The 15,539-nt window shown below is 44.0% G+C and overlaps 1 protein-coding gene across 1 annotated transcript in view; it reads left to right on the top strand.

The window, feature by feature from the left end:
• Window positions 1-15,539, top strand: part of DNAH9 (dynein axonemal heavy chain 9) — a 293,377-nt gene that overhangs the window by 88,632 nt on the left and 189,206 nt on the right. Inside the window, exon 37 of the mRNA XM_084838397.1 lies at window positions 13,845-14,018. Within this exon, the coding sequence (XP_084694523.1) occupies window positions 13,845-14,018 (174 nt within the window). The remainder of the gene's footprint in view (window positions 1-13,844; window positions 14,019-15,539) is intronic.

Raw genomic sequence — 15,539 nt, 5'->3', positions numbered from 1 at the left:
GGACCTGTTTTATACTGTAGGTAATATAGATGAAGCCATCAGTTTTATTATATCTGTTTTGGTTGTGGAGACCAGCTTTGCAGAGCTTATTCTTTAAGCAGAAAAAGAAACAAAACGGAAATTCTGCATACACTGTAAGATTAGTATGCAGGGTTGAGAACTATTAATCACTTCAAGTAGTAATGTCTTAATCGCAGTCTTTTACACACCAAATGAGTGATGCCAGTTGTTTTTGCTAGCAAGCTCTGTGTGTGTGTTTGTGCATGTGAGAAAGTGGGGGTGGCTCAGATGTATGGATGCTGGAGAAATCCACTATGGGCTGCAGTGAGGCCAAATTCCCAAGAATCTGACCTCCAGGTTCTGCAGCGGACCAGCCCCCCCGACCTGCGCGTCCTCAGAATTCATGTGGGGCAGCTCTCCATCTTTCTAAAAGGCGCAATAGGCTAATGGTGGCCATCGTAGGAAAATTATGGTCATAATTGGCATGTTGGATGCCATTTGTGGCCGTAAAGCACTTCTACCTAATTTGCGGTGTAAACAGCGGCTCCTTCTCGTGCATGCCCAGCTGCATAGGAGACTTCCTGGTTTCTTTTAATGCTTTCCCATGACATCCAAACCAGGAAACTAGTGGACGGGGAATGGACGGGAGCAAAGTTCCAGGACTTTTTTCAGAGCAGGAACGATGGCATCATCTGCCTGAATGCCAGAGTAATTGATAGGCTTTCCTAGCTCTGGTAAGTGAACGAGGTGATAATGAGGCTTTCAGGTTCTACTGTTGTTTGTGATAGATTAAATTAGCATAAAGCTGGGTTAGGGAACATTTTTTGGCCTGAGGGACAGATTCTGGTTTGGAGAAACTCTGAGAGGGGGAGGCATATTCCAGTGGTGGGTCAGGCCACAGAAAAATGTAGTCAGGGATGAAAATTCATACACATTCCCAAATGTCTTTGTTACCAATTTATAGTAGAAAGCAGGTCTATCCAGAAGTAAGCAGGAAAGAATCTCTCAACAGCACTTTCAAGAAGCACCACAAATATTAACCCCATGCATACCTTCTTACAAATAAGCAGGAAAAGCCTCTGCATGTCTACTTAGAAGTACAAAGGAAATAATTACTGAGGAGCACTTTTAAATGGCATCTGAGCACATTAAATAGCACTTTTAAATAACACCAAGCCTCTGCATGTCTACTCACAAATAAGCATGAGCATCTTGTCTACTCACAAGTAAGCAGGGCAAACGGTGGCTTGACTACTCACAAGCAGTGATGTGGGTTTTCCAGAAAATTTTGAATTGGAAAACTTGCAGTTTGTAGCAGAAAATTTTCCAATGCAGATTAGGCTAATTTGCATAGGGTAATTTTGCATAAGAAAATGTCCAGTTAGCACTGGAAAATGTTCAGATGCCCTAGAGAGTTCTAATTTAGCATGTTTATTTTACTTGTATTTACTTGTCAGTAAAGCTAAAAAAAGTAGCCCATGTTAATATTTTGTCTCACAAGTATTTGACCTGAATTATTTGAGGAAAACATTAAAGCACTCTTAAGGCACAATCCTATGCATGTTTAGACAGAAAAAAGTCCTACAACCCCCAGGATTCCCCATACTGGCTGGGGAATGCTGGGAGTTGTCAGTTTTTTTTCTGTCTAAGCATTGCATTGGATTGTGCCCTTAATGTGATTTAAACAGGGGCTGAGTGGTGGCGGGTTGCACTGGGACAAAGTCCAGGGACTTTTTTTAGAGCCAGGTCTCAGCCGGGGCCATCCCACTCCCAGCCTACCACTATGGGCTGGGCTCTTCCAGCCGTCTCCTCCCTTTCCCTGCCGCCAAGCGCTCAGCGCCCTCTCAGGGATGTGACCGGGAAGCAACTTGTGCCGCCGGCGGCTCTCCCTTTTCTCCCTCCCTTCTTGCTGCTGAGCAGCCCTGCCAGGAGGGCCCCACTCTTTGTGCCATGCAGTGCTGCCTTTTGCTCTTCGCTTCACCAGGCTTTCAGGGCCGCCGCTTCACCTTGGAAGGGAGAAGAAACGCCTGCACAGCAGGTAAGGGGTGCTTTTATTTTTTGGCACCAACAAGCCCTGTTCTGGAACTGAGGTAGTTCCTCACCTCAGGGCTTTGAGCGTGTTGGGCAGGAAATGCTCAGAGGAGGCTTATCACCTGTCATAATTTCTGCCTCTTTTCCCTCAGACCTCCTTCTCTCCCTGCTAGAAGCGGTGCTCTGCCTGTGACAGAGATGTCCAAGGCTGACCCTCACACATAAGAGAGGATAATGCTGGTCCTTCAAAGCCAGGCTCTAAAATGAATCCCAAATTGAAGGGGAAAACATTTTATTGGCAGAGGAGCAAGCCCGCTCTCCCTTAAAAATGGTTTTGTATCGACCTTCTCTGGAGGCTGAGGTGATGTCAGGAAGAAAAACAAGTTTGGGGGAGCAATGTAAGAGAGCAAAACTTTAACCCCTCTTATATGGAATATTAATATAGATGACTGAATGCTGAGGGAGTGAAGGGGTAGTGGGAAATATTCTGGGGTGGGAGAAGCGCCCACTACCCCTTGCTGCTCCTTGTATGAATTGTCACCCTCCCCCTAAAGATAATTCTTGCAGAGCTGACCTCACAGGGTAGTGAGGGGTAGCCGCTCCCTCAAATATTTCCCCCTACCCCATTCACTCCTTCAGCTTCCAGTTACCTATATAAAAATTCCTTGTAGTAGGGATTAAAGCCTAATAACAGGCTTTGCCACCCCTTTAAACAGTTTATTCACCAATAATATACATCATGTCCCTTTTTCTCAACTACAGGGAGTGCAGGCAGTATCAATTTTTGCTGCATTGTCTAGTAATGAGGCTTAATTAGTACCAGAGCTCAGTTGGCACCTCTTTTTAATGCCAGCAGTTGGTTTTGGAACATATGAAATAACAACAGATGAAAAAGGCCCTGAGGAGACAAAGCTGAATTTCTTGTGTGTTCAAGAGGTGCCATTTCCAAAGTAATGCTCAAAGCTCATGACTGGATCTCTTAATGGGATCATGTGGACACATGCATGTGGAAATATTGCATTGGAGATTAATAATCCATACTGATTTATCCCTGAATAGTACACAACAGAAATTTGATTCTGTTCACAGATACATTATGTAGATCCATTTCAGTCTGGCTTCAGACCTCGTTATGGGACAGAAACAGCTATGGCCGCCTTGGTGGATGACCTATGCCGGGAACTAGACGGGGAGTGTGTCCCTGTTGGTTCTGCTGGACCTCTCAGTGGCTTTCGATACTATCGATCATGATATTCTTCTGGACTGCCTCACTAGGATGGGACTTGGAGCCACTATTTTACAGTGTTTTACAGTGGCTCCATCCCTTCTTGGAGGGGCAGACCCAGAAGGTGGTGCTGGGGGACTTCTGTTCAACTCCCTGGCCATTGGCTTGTGGAGTTCCTCAGGGTTCCGTATTGTCCCCCATGCTATTTAACATATACATGAAACCACTGGGAGAGGTTGTCTGGAGTTTTGGGGTTTGGTGTCACCAGTACGCTGATGGCACCCAACTCTATTTTTCCTTTCCATCTAATTCCAAGGAAGCTGTTGGGGTGCTGTCGGCAGTAATGGACTGGATGAGGGCAAACAAATTGAAGCTTAATCCAGACAAGACAGAGGTGCTCCTGGTCAGTCAAAAGGTAGATCAGGGAATAGGGATTCAGCTTGTGCTGGATGGGGTTACACTCCCCCTGAAGACACAAGTTCGCAGCTTGAGTGTACTTCTGGATTCAGCCCTGAGCCTGGATGCCCAGGTTTCAGCAGTGGCTAGGAGTGCATTTGCACAGTTAAAGCTAGTGCGCCAGCTGCGCCCGTTCCTTGAGATGCCTGACTTGGCCACAGTGACACATGCCTTAGTTATGTCCCGTTTGGATTACTGTAACGCACTGTATGTGGGGCTGCCTCAGAAGAGTGTTTGGAAACTTCAGCTAGTTCAAAGAGCTGCTGCCAGACTGCTGACTGGGGCTGGTTACACGATGCATACAACTCCCCTGCTAAAAGAGCTTCACTGGCTCCCAGTCTGTTTCTGGGCACAATTCAAAGTGCTGGTCATGTCCTAGGGCCTCCTATAAAGCCCTATACGGCTCGGGTCTAGGTTATCTGAAAGACTGTATTCTACCCTATGAGCCTGCTCGTGCCCTGAGATCTTCAGGGGAGGCCCTTCTTGCGGTCCTGCCACTGTCACAGGCTCGCCTGGTGGGAACGCGGGAGAGGGCCTTCTTGGTGGCTGCCCCAAGGCTCTGGAACTCCCTTCCCAGGGAGGTGAGAGTGGCACCCTCCTTGGTATGTTTTCTCAGGCATGTAAAAAAAAATTTGTTCCAGCAGGCCTTTGAGGATAACTAGTCTGGACCTGTGAGAATTTGATGGATAGATACTATATTTCTTGTTGTCTTTTAACGTTTTGATATTTTTACAACTTTAATATCATTGATCGTTTAATTGTATTTTCAACTTTGGTATACTTCTATTTATATTTCTGTTTATAGGTTTTAATTGTACAAGTTTTAATGTTGTAAAGCCACCTTGAGTCCTAGTATTGGGGAAAAGGCGGGATATAATAATAATGATCATGATGATGATGATGTAGGAAATGGGAGATACATTCTACATGTAATGTTTCCACATGGATGTGCTTTAAAAAGTTTGTCTGTGAGCTTCAATGTTGACATTTTATGGTTAATGCAACACAGCAGTCTCAGTCCCATGAGCTCCATATGTTCAGAAATGAAATTTATTGTACCACATGAAACACATAACCTTGACTCTGACATATTTTATGGAAACTCTGATGCCCATCACAGATCCAACTCAAAGAGATCAGATGAATCTGTCCCAAAAGAATCTTTTATGAAAAGAACTTTTGTCTGTGGAGCAGCTGAATATAACTTGCTAACAAGGTGGTCAAAGTTGTCATTACAAAACTCTTCCACAGTAAATCCAGCTTTCCCACATCCAGTGGAAATTATGCAGAATTGACCAAATTATGGGATTACTGTTTCATTTATTGCTATATGCCTTTCATGGTTCCATTTAGTATGCTGGCGAGAGATATAATGAAGGAGCTGAGGGAAGTCTAATGGGTAATGTCGGGGCGCTAAGGAAGTGTGCAAGGGGCTGTTTAAATTAGAAGGGATCTGTCCATGAGGGCTGAGCTGAGAGGGTGAAGCTTCCATAGAGTATCGTATTTTGAAAACCTAAAATGTTTGTGTTTGAGTGAGTGAGTGAAAAAGATTTTAACACCCCTGCATTTTTCCTCAGACGTCCAATTGAAATGCCACTGCCTTACTCTCAGCTGCACTGTTTTTGGATCCCAGTTGAAGGCTGTATATCTTACAAGGTTGTGTAATCTTAGAAGGGTGTGTGGCTGTGAGGGGGCATGGCTGTGACTGTCATGAAGGGACCTTGCACTTCTGAATTTGCCACTACACTACTGGATTTAAATGTTATGTAGATTTTTTTACTGGAATATTTGTAAAAAATTAAAGAAAATAGCACTTCCCTTACATTGTTTACATTTTTTAAAAAAAGGAAGGTACTGAAAATGGTTGATACATTATTTAATTTTAGCAACCCAAAGAACTGTGCATGGTATGCTGACAATCACTCATCTGTTTAGACAGAGTTCGATTCTCTTCCACTAAGATTATTGGTGCACCTTCAGTTTTGCTGTCACTATTTATTAGTTCCATTTCACTTTGAGACATACATGTATTTCAATGACATGTATGTATTCTCTCACATACTTGCTGAAAAACATTAAACTATGAAACTGTCGGGCTTGCCTAATATTGTATTTGCAGTTGGGGTCCATTCATTGTTACTAACAAACCTATGAAATAGAAAATTTTCTGTGGAAAAATGAAGCACTGGAAAAAAATTTGGCCCACATCATTGCTCAGAAGTAAGTAGGACAACTCTCAGAAGGAAAAAAGAACTGAATCGCTCAGCAGCCTCCTCCCCTGGCCTTGGACACTCTGCCCCACAGGATAAAGCTCTTATCTCCGATCAACTGCTGTTGGGAGATAAGAGCTTTCCCTTCCATGACAGAGCAGGCAGGACTAGAGGAAGAATCTGCTGGGTGGGATGGGCTCTCATTAGGAATGTAGGCTGGAGGTCTCCCATCTCTGGAATAAAGGAAGTCAGTGAGTGAGAAAAATATTCAAGCAGAGGCTTCTTTCCTTTTCTTTGAAGGGGTTCTTACTTCATGCTAGCAGTTTAAATGGTAACACTTCTTTGCAAGATTGTTTGCATTTCTGATTAAAAGCTAAAGGTTACATTTCAGCTGGCTGAAGATCTTTTGTTAAAGCTCAATGTACTTTATAATTTGAGCCTATGCAGTCAGAAGGAAGCACCATCACTGAATTAAATGGAACTTTCTCCCAGGTAACGATGCATAGGATTGCAGGCATGCCCCATAAGCATAATTGTGAGACTTCATTCTTTTTTGTTTTTGTCTTGGATGTCTGTCTTTTATGACAGGGTTTTTAACCAGAATATTAGCTCCTTTGAGTATAAATAATAAAAAGCAGGATATCTATCTATCTGTTCTTTCTAGTTAGCTCGCTCGCTTCTGGGGGTGTTACTGTGGATTCTCCTTGGGGGTATGGCTATGGGGGCCTGTCACGATGAACTTCTGCACTTCAAAATTTACCACTACACCACTGCAGGAAATTGTGGTTTAAGGGCTGCCTACAAACAAGGATCCTGGTTTGCAATCCGCATTTGTAGGCAGCCTTTAAAGCATGGTTTATCAGTTTGGATATCATGAGAAACTGATATAAGAAATCTATGTGGCAGCCAGGGCAGGAGCAACATTCCTCACAGTGTTCTATTCTCTACGTTCATTCTCAGTTTGAATGACTGCTAGGTTCTTCGTCGTGGTCTCTGTGCATCACATATATGGGCTCTGTGCCTGCGCAGAGCCTTGATTTGGGAAACTTCTGAAGCTGAGAATTTTTTGGCGTGAACCCTCCCCACTGTCCTGTTGCACATGTCCGACAACATTCTAGCCAATCAACTGAGCCCATCGTTCAAGACTTTGCATAAGTGGCAGCTCCATCCCAAGATTGTTTGGAGTCTATTTGATTGATCAGGAGTGCCTTCAATAGATTTGTTTGCAATGGAAGGAACCATGGTATGCAAAAAATATTGCAGCAGAGTAAGCATAGGCCTCGTGTCATTGGGCAATGCTTTCCTCTTGTACTGGAACCAGGGGTTTTACTTCCTTTTTCCACCATTCCCACTGCCGACTCGAGTGCTGTCGAAGATACTGGATGACAACACGGATTGCATAATCATCACCCTGTGGTGGCCAAGACAGGGGTGGTTTGCCCTATTCCTCAGTCGTGTGCGGGGGTGCTCTCTCCGGCTCCTGCAGAGACGGGATCTTCTGTACCAAGAGAGGGGCTGGGTTTGACATCCCGATCTCCTCATGTTGCGCTTGATGGTGTGGAGACTTCGGCCCCACTAGACGTGTCCCTTTTTCAGAACTGCTTCGAGCAATCCTGCTAATGGCTAAGAAGCCAGCAACTAGACGGTCTTAGGCCCTGAAGTGGGAAAAACTTTCTGCCTCTGCAAATAGGATAGATCCAATTAGCTGTTCATTCCAGCAGGTTTTACAGTTCTTTTTGTCCTTGTTCAAGAAAGGGCTTAAGTTCTTTTCTATAAAAGCGTATCTAGTGGCAATTTCAGTATCGCATGGTTCCATAGGGGGTTTTACTGTGTTTTCACACCCTCATACTCGGTAGTTTCTGCATGGAGTAAACAACCTCCGGCCTCCTTTTAAGAAACAGGTGCCAAGCTGGAGCTTGAACCTCCAGTTAAACTCTTTGAACCTCTGGCTACGATGGATTTTTGCCTGTTGTCATGGAAAGTGGCCTTTTTAGTGGCGGTGACATCTGCCAGTCAGGCTAGTGAGTTAGCAGCTCTTAGAGCTGATGATCCCTCCCTAGTCTTCCACAGGGATAAAGTTGTGCTCTGCACGGATTTACGGTTTTTACCAAAGGTAGTTTCTGTGTTTCATGTTAACCAGGATATCATTTTACCTGCCTTTTTTGCATCTCTTACATCAGCACTGGAATCTAGATTGCATGCCCTGGACGTTAGAAGGGCATTGGCTTTCTATAAGTCCAGAACTGAACCTTTTCACAAGTCTCCTAGACTTTTTGTGTGATATGGGGGAAAGAAGAAGGGTTTGCATTGTCACCCCAAAGAATGGCCTCTTGGGTAGTTCAAACAATCACTCTCGCTTATCAGCTGGCGGTCCTAGAATTGGGTAAGGTGACAGCATGTTTGACAAGAGCAGTGGCGACGCTGATGGCATTTGACAGGGGAGTCTCTATTCTAGAGCTGTGCTGCACTGTGATGTGGACAACTCCATCAGCTTTTGTACAGCATTACCGCCTGGCTGTCAGGGCTAGAGCAGACTGCTCTTTTGGTCAGGCTGTCCTTTTTTCAGCGTTGCATTAGGACACGTACCCACCTCTGGTAAGTGAGCTTGCTACTTGCCCATATGTGTGATGCACAGAGACCACAAAGAAGAAGGACAGGTCGCTTACCTGTAACTGTGGTTCTTCGAGTGGTCATCTGTGCATTCACACAACCCACCCACCATCCCCACTTCGGTGTTCAGGCGGCTGCTCTTTCTTGATACCGAAGTGAAAGGAGAACCATACGCATATATATTCCTTGTACTCCTCTTGGTTCCGAGGCCACAGTTGGGTCTCATTGAACTGAGAGAATAGGAGGGAATCCACCTGGACATATGCAGTGGGATGGTGGGGGAGGGTTCCTGCCAAAAATTCCTCACCTTTAGAAGTTTCCCAAATCTAGGCTCTGCACAGCCTAGTGATGCACAAATGCCCACTTGAAGAACCACAGTTACAGGTAAGCCACTGTCCTTTCGCCACAGTGTGACCCGGTTCATATGTCATGGACAATTCCTGGGTTGTTTAACCCAAGAATTGGTGGGGTGTGCAGGGGCGCGTGTGCTGCCTCCTACCTGTTTGCCATTTCTGCTTTCAATTAAAGTTGTTTGTGATGTGTGAATGTGGAAACTCAGCATTGTTTAGGGGTTAAATAACCCACAGTTAACCCAACAAGAAATCATGAGTTAACCCTGGGTTATTTAATCCCTAAACAACCCAGAGTTTCTGGATTCACACATCACAGAACAATTGGAAGTGGCAGTGGGCAGGAAGAAGCATCCGGAGCACACACAAACAGCCTATGGTTAACACTGAACTGGATCATAGATTATCTGGATATCTGTTGAACTGCTGTAGCATTACCACATATGGATGTTATATTTCTTCTTTGTGGTCTCTATAGTCTCACATATGGCTTCTGTGCCTGCACAGAGCAACATTCAGAACCTTCTACAGGTAGGCAATGGCACATTTTAATGGGAGGCCTTCCCCCAGCCCTCCAGGCATATGCTCAAAGGGGCATGCCTCCCACCTTTCTCCTAAGGACTGATTGGTTTTGTCACCAATTTATTATCCAGACATCTGGATAATTGCACTAGTTACACCAAGTGCAGATATTATATATTTTAAAAAATATATGTGTATGGGTTGTTATCCAAGTTTGTGCTAAACAAAAGGTATTCTGAATCTTTCTCCTCATACTTTTTGGATCTTTAAACAGCTAATCTGTTTCTATGGATAATTTTCTCTGGATCATTTTATCAGAGGTTTATTATCCAGTAAGCAGAAGGAAACAGGTATCGTAAAATGAAGCAAAAGGCTTTGGAAACAGCAGATAGAAAATATAAAGATGTATATTTGTATACAAAATGTAACCAGAATTGGAACCATTCATTGAAGTTAGTTATATTGAAGATATGTTTAGTTGATTCATGGATGGATATCTCTGAACTTTTTCTACTGTATCAAACCCTTTTTTATCCATAAACATGGTGAATCAGTATTGCTTACATGAGAGCCATTTCCAGTTAGGGCTTGGGTTGAAGTCTGTCCTTCCATGATTTTTCTGTGGTATTTTCCAAATATCCAAGTGAGTTTCTGCTCTGTCATTGCTAAAGGAGTATGTTAAATCCCCTGAAAGCAGCCATCTTCGCTGCAGGGCTATTCTGTAAGGTGCATTTGGAGTTCTGATCAGACACACTTTCCCTCTGCAATGTTGCTCTTGACAATAAACTCCACGTTTCTTTCCCTGCCTCTCTGTAAATGTCAGAGCTAAGGATCTGAAGTGCTGTAGTCTGAATAAGAACAAGCAAAGATCTGGTGAAAAATGATCCAATATAAAATCTGTTTATTGCTCACCATAGAAATTGCCCTTAGTTTTGACCTTTTGCTGCTGAAATGTCAGAATAAACAATATGAATGCCTTCCCACTATTGCAGGCGGGTAGGTGGGCAGCAAGGTCCCTCTCTAAAAGGCAGGGATGGAGGTGAAAGCATTAAAATCAGCAAGCCTCTATTACGCGAGCAGCTGAAATTTATCACTGCCGCGCCTGTGTGGGTTGCTTGAATTCCTTCCGTTTAACATTATTTTAGTGCAAAAGGATAACCAGTTTCTCTGAGCCCTTTCTTCCTCCTTACTATATCAGCTTTTTGTTCTTGTACCCTACCAACTTTTTAACTCTTCCTTTTTCCTATTTTTAGGTGGCCTAAGGTATGAGGAAGGGGAGCGGTTATGTGGGCTGTTGGTATCTTTTTGAAATAAAACCAGTACAAACAATAATAGTGATTAAAAAGTGGTGAGGCAGCAGGAGAAGTGGACTGAGAAAGGAGATGGAACAGCAGCAGTAGTTTTGTGGAAAGGCTTCAAGTTTAGAGCTATGTTAGTCTGTCATTGTTTGCTTAAAAAAAGAAGAAACTTGGTCTTTGCAGCAAAGATTCCCTTTGCAATTAATACAAAAATATTGCAGCCATATGGAAGCTGAGAATGAGAGTTACTTTAACACCAATGGGCTGTATGCAATATTAGCCCTACTTAAAGTAGACTCATTGAATTGAACGGGACTTAATTTAGTCATGATTAACTTAGTCCCATTCATTTCCGTGGGTCTACTTTAAGTAAGACTAATGTTGGATACAGTCCAATGGAAGTATGAACCTGCAGAATCCTTGACAATCTGAATTTGGTAAGAACACAACATACCAGGGCTATCCGCAGGGAAAGCCTGAAGCTGGTGCAGGTTAGCTGTCATTAAACAAATCACTCTTCTCCAGTGGAAATTGGATAGCCTCAGTGAAATGAACTCATGACCTCAGCTGACTTGCTGTTTTGGAAGAGTCTGAAGCCAATAAATCTGGGAGAAGTAATCCATAAAGAATCCAGTGGGGGTTGGAGGTTGGGTAGGCGGCTATTTCTGATTCAGAGTATTTCATTCAGTGACCCATCAGCCACCAGCGTTGGTGGATTTCTCCTTGGAGCGTTGCTGGGGAGCTGGGGGTAGACCAGTAGCGGCTGTGCCCTGCGCTGAGTAACAAAACACATGCATGTTGCTAATTCGATGGCTGCAGCATCGATTTGCATGGGTGGATGAGCCATCATAGCGTGGCCACCACAAGAAATAACCCACGATGAGCGTGTTGTCTGAATCTGGTCAGTATAAGGCAGCTTCTTATTTTAAGTGAAGCGGGCCAATAGCTCACATGCAAAGGGTCCCAGGTCCAATCCCTGTTGTGTTGTGTGAACAGACCCACTGAGTCAGACCATGGGTTCACCTAGCCCAGTATTTTCAACATTGACTGGCAGTGGCTATCCAGGGTTTCAGGCATGATTCTTTCCCTGCTGTACCTGGAGATGCTGGTGATTGAACCTGGGACCGTCTGCATGCCAAGCAGGTGCTCTACCCCCGACCCACGGCCCCTCCACCTGCTTGATGCATTGCCAGCCCCGCTCCCACTGCTGCTTTCTCTGCCTCTCTCTCTCCCCCCCTCACTGTGAGAGCCCACCACCACCTCTCTGGACTCACTCTGCAAGCTAGTGTTTGCTTCTGATGACATATGCGGTGCTACATGCTCATCCAAAGGAAGCAAGGAGAGAGGCGAGAGAGGAGGACAGGAGAGAGGCAAGAGAGGACAGGCAGTGTGGCAGACAAATAGTCTGGAAGAGGTGTGGTGAGGACCAGCAGTGTCCTCTTAAATTCTGGGATTCTTGGTCTGCTGTGCAGTTACGAAGTTTGTTTTTTGGCTATGTTTTGTGCTCAGTCAAGCAGCTGTGGGGCTGTGCCAGGGCAAGGCAGCTGGCTGGCTATCTTACTAGTACCAGCAGCAGCAGCTCTACAGTCTGCCAGGGTTGGCAGGGAGGAGGAGAGATGGAGGAACACAGGAAGGTGCCTTATAATGAATCAGACCATGGGTCCACCTAGCCCAGTATTTTCAACATTGACTGGCAGCAGCTATCCAGGGTTTCAGGCATGATTCTTTCCCTGCTCTACCTGGAGATGCTGGGGATTGAACCTGGGACCTTCTGCATGCAAAGCAGGAGCTGTGCCACTGAGCCACGCCCCCTCCCAAAGCACAAGTGAGTCCACACCTCTCCTTCATGTACAGCAAAGATGGCAGCAAAGGAGCATAAGAAGAGTATTTTTCCTCTTCCCCTCAACTCTGACAAGTGGGAACATTGACATGTTACTGAACAAATGTCCAATCTGTCTTTGAACTACTGTACTAACATGAGATACATATTTTGTATAGCAACTGCTGTCTTTTTGTCAGCGGTTGGTGGTGGGAATGCATCAAATTGTAAATAAGCCAAAGATAAATAAACAGAAAGAAAAATAGGAAGAAGGAAAGGGGGTTTACAACAGAAGGCAATGCCTTTGTTAAGGTTTTATTCTGCATTCCAGAACTCCCCCCCCCCCCGCCATTTATCCATAAAGGATGTATTATTCTGTGTTAATTTAGTTATCTAGTAGTTAGTTTAGGTTTCACATGGAAGATTTTTGGCCAAAATGGCTCCTGCTTGAAAAATAGTGAAGATCAATGTGTTATATTAAAATTGTATTTGGAGACACAGAAAGTCAAATGATTAAGCAACAGAGTTGTCATTTTGTATATGACACAAGCCAACTAGCAACAGGATAGGTCATGACACTTACAGATCATCTTCAGGAGCAATAGGGCAGCCCAGTGGTACTTCCACACTACTTTGAGTAGCAAGCACCCAAACTTTAATGCCATGCAACAGTCAACTCATACTCCTTGTTAAGATACCATGTATGAATTACTGTGAAGGGCACATAGAACATGGTGCCCTTCTCCTGTACACAGGGTGATCATTGGTGGACTGGCACGTTCCCCTTGCTTGTCCTACAAATCATATTTTATGACAGCTGTAACATTTTTAAACATTTAAGTGTAGTTAGGCCTACACTGTCTGTGGGTTTATACAAAGAACTGTGGATTGGTTGCATCCAGGAATCTGTTAACCGTTCGGGGACAAGGACTATGATGTATTGAAATGGAAATTTGCAGTGACTGATGGAGACAGACTTTGCTATGCCTAATTTGATGTGAGCCTCCTGTTGTCTTTAGCCAATCAATTGGATTATCTAATTGTTTACACAAGTTTAATTAAGTCTGATAGATCTCGCATCAGGTGGCTTCCATCATAGATGCCCTTTGTTTAAGGACATAAGAGTACTAAGATAAAATTGGGTGGGAAATGGGATGAAAAACTTTAATGACAGAAGAACATCCTGATAATAGGATCTTAGGCTTTTCTGTAAGGCGGTCTTCTGGAAAAATGATTTAATTCAGAGAAATTGATCAGACTTAAACAATTATCTGTGCATTAAGAACATATTTCTTAACATTTCTTCAATGTTTTGCTTGGCAGCTTGTAGACTACAGAGTTGAATTCAGTAAGTGGTGGGTGACAGAGTTCAAGACTATCAAGTTTCCTTCCCAAGGAACAGTCTTTGACTTTTACATTGACCCAGAAACAAAGAAATTTGAGCCTTGGTCCAGGCTCATCCCCAAATTTGAATTTGATCCAGAAATGCCATTACAGGTAAGTGACTGTGCTTCTGTGTGTGTGTGTGTGTGTGTGTGTGCGTGTGTGTGTGTGTGTGCGTGTGTGTGTGAGAGAGAGAGAGAGAGAGAGAGGCAGGCAGGCAGATTAACAAAGGTGTCAGGTAAGCGTGTGTGCATATTGAAAAGGGGGAAAGGAGAGGAGGATCATGTAAGCCACCTTGGGTTTCTTGCAAGAGGAAAAAAGGCAGGTTATAAATGTAATAATAATAATAATAATGATGATGGTATGTCTGTTAGTTTGTCTGTTAGTTCTGAAGTGAGAAAGCAACTGCATTTTATAAGAATAAAACTCATGTTAATGTCAACTAGAACAGCCTTGTAATTAATTGCTATGGGAGTGGTGGCCAGTGTGTGGTTGCTGTTCATCTTCTCTCCCCTTCTCCCCTGCATGTCCCTCAGCTTCTCCCTCTTTCTGTCTGGGCTGTGATGCTTGGACCGTGTTGATTAGGGAATGTTCAGATAAATGAGTGCACTAGAGCATCCCTTTTACATGAAGGATGGATGAATGGCTGTCCAAAATCACAGACAATTTGAATCATATTGTCCTACAATGTGTATTTCTAGCCTTCATGTGTCCCCTTAGATGTTGTTGTGCTCCATCAGCCCCAGCCAGGATGAAATCACAGGCAGAGAGTGTGAGCATGACCCATATTCCACATAGCGAGCTCTTCTTTTTCTTTTGAAGTCTGACTGTCCGTAAGCCCCAGCAATGGATCCAAGCCAATGCTGAATCTGACTAGCAAGAAGAGACATATGCTGCTGCCATGATTCTGTGAGGCAAAAAAACATAATATAGTTCATTGAGCTCTGCAACCTTGGCCCTTCCTGACAGTGAGTGCCTTCGAGAGGTTTTGCAAACCACCCAGGTCTATTTGAGGAAGTACTTGTATGTAGGCATTAATGATCTAGTCCAGTCTATGTGTTGCTATTTGTATTTCCAGACTTCACCATGCACCTTCTCAACAATTTGTTCATGCCTTTGTATATGGCTTGTGTTCGACTATTCCCACATTACTAAGACACACATCTCTGGTCATTTTCTATTTGCTTCATTGCATATATTTTGAAAAAATAAGTTGTGTTGGAAGCAGCTGTAAGGGCAATAGCATTTTGTTGAAAACTATCAGTACTGAGGACTAAACTACACTATTTGCCCTCCCTCCCAGCACCAGTGGGGCTTTTTATTTTTTTAGCCCTGTGGGATGGAGGGAAGTGGCTGGATGGGAAGGTTTAAACCTCCCCAAATTGTGTGCAGTGGTCCTGATCTGGATTGGGCTCCCACGTGCTTACTTTGAGGTTAAAAAAAATGGGGAGGGTCAGCTGCATGCTAAGTATTTAACGTGTCATGTAGTTTAGCCCTTAGTGTCATTATTACTGTGAGTGGTGGCCTGGGGGGCACTCTTTGGCTGATGCCACCTACCAGCAACACATTTCTGGCTTGCCTCCCTACCTTGTTTGAGGATGTTCTGAGGATCATTATTATCTCACCCTCTCTTCA

Source organism: Heloderma suspectum, chromosome 2 (assembly GCF_057233095.1).
Source record: "Heloderma suspectum isolate Gila_16-S chromosome 2, 16-S_ref, whole genome shotgun sequence".
NCBI lineage: Eukaryota > Metazoa > Chordata > Lepidosauria > Squamata > Helodermatidae > Heloderma > Heloderma suspectum.
Note: the sequence above shows the minus strand (reverse complement) of the source record. Positions and strands in the feature narration are given on the sequence as shown.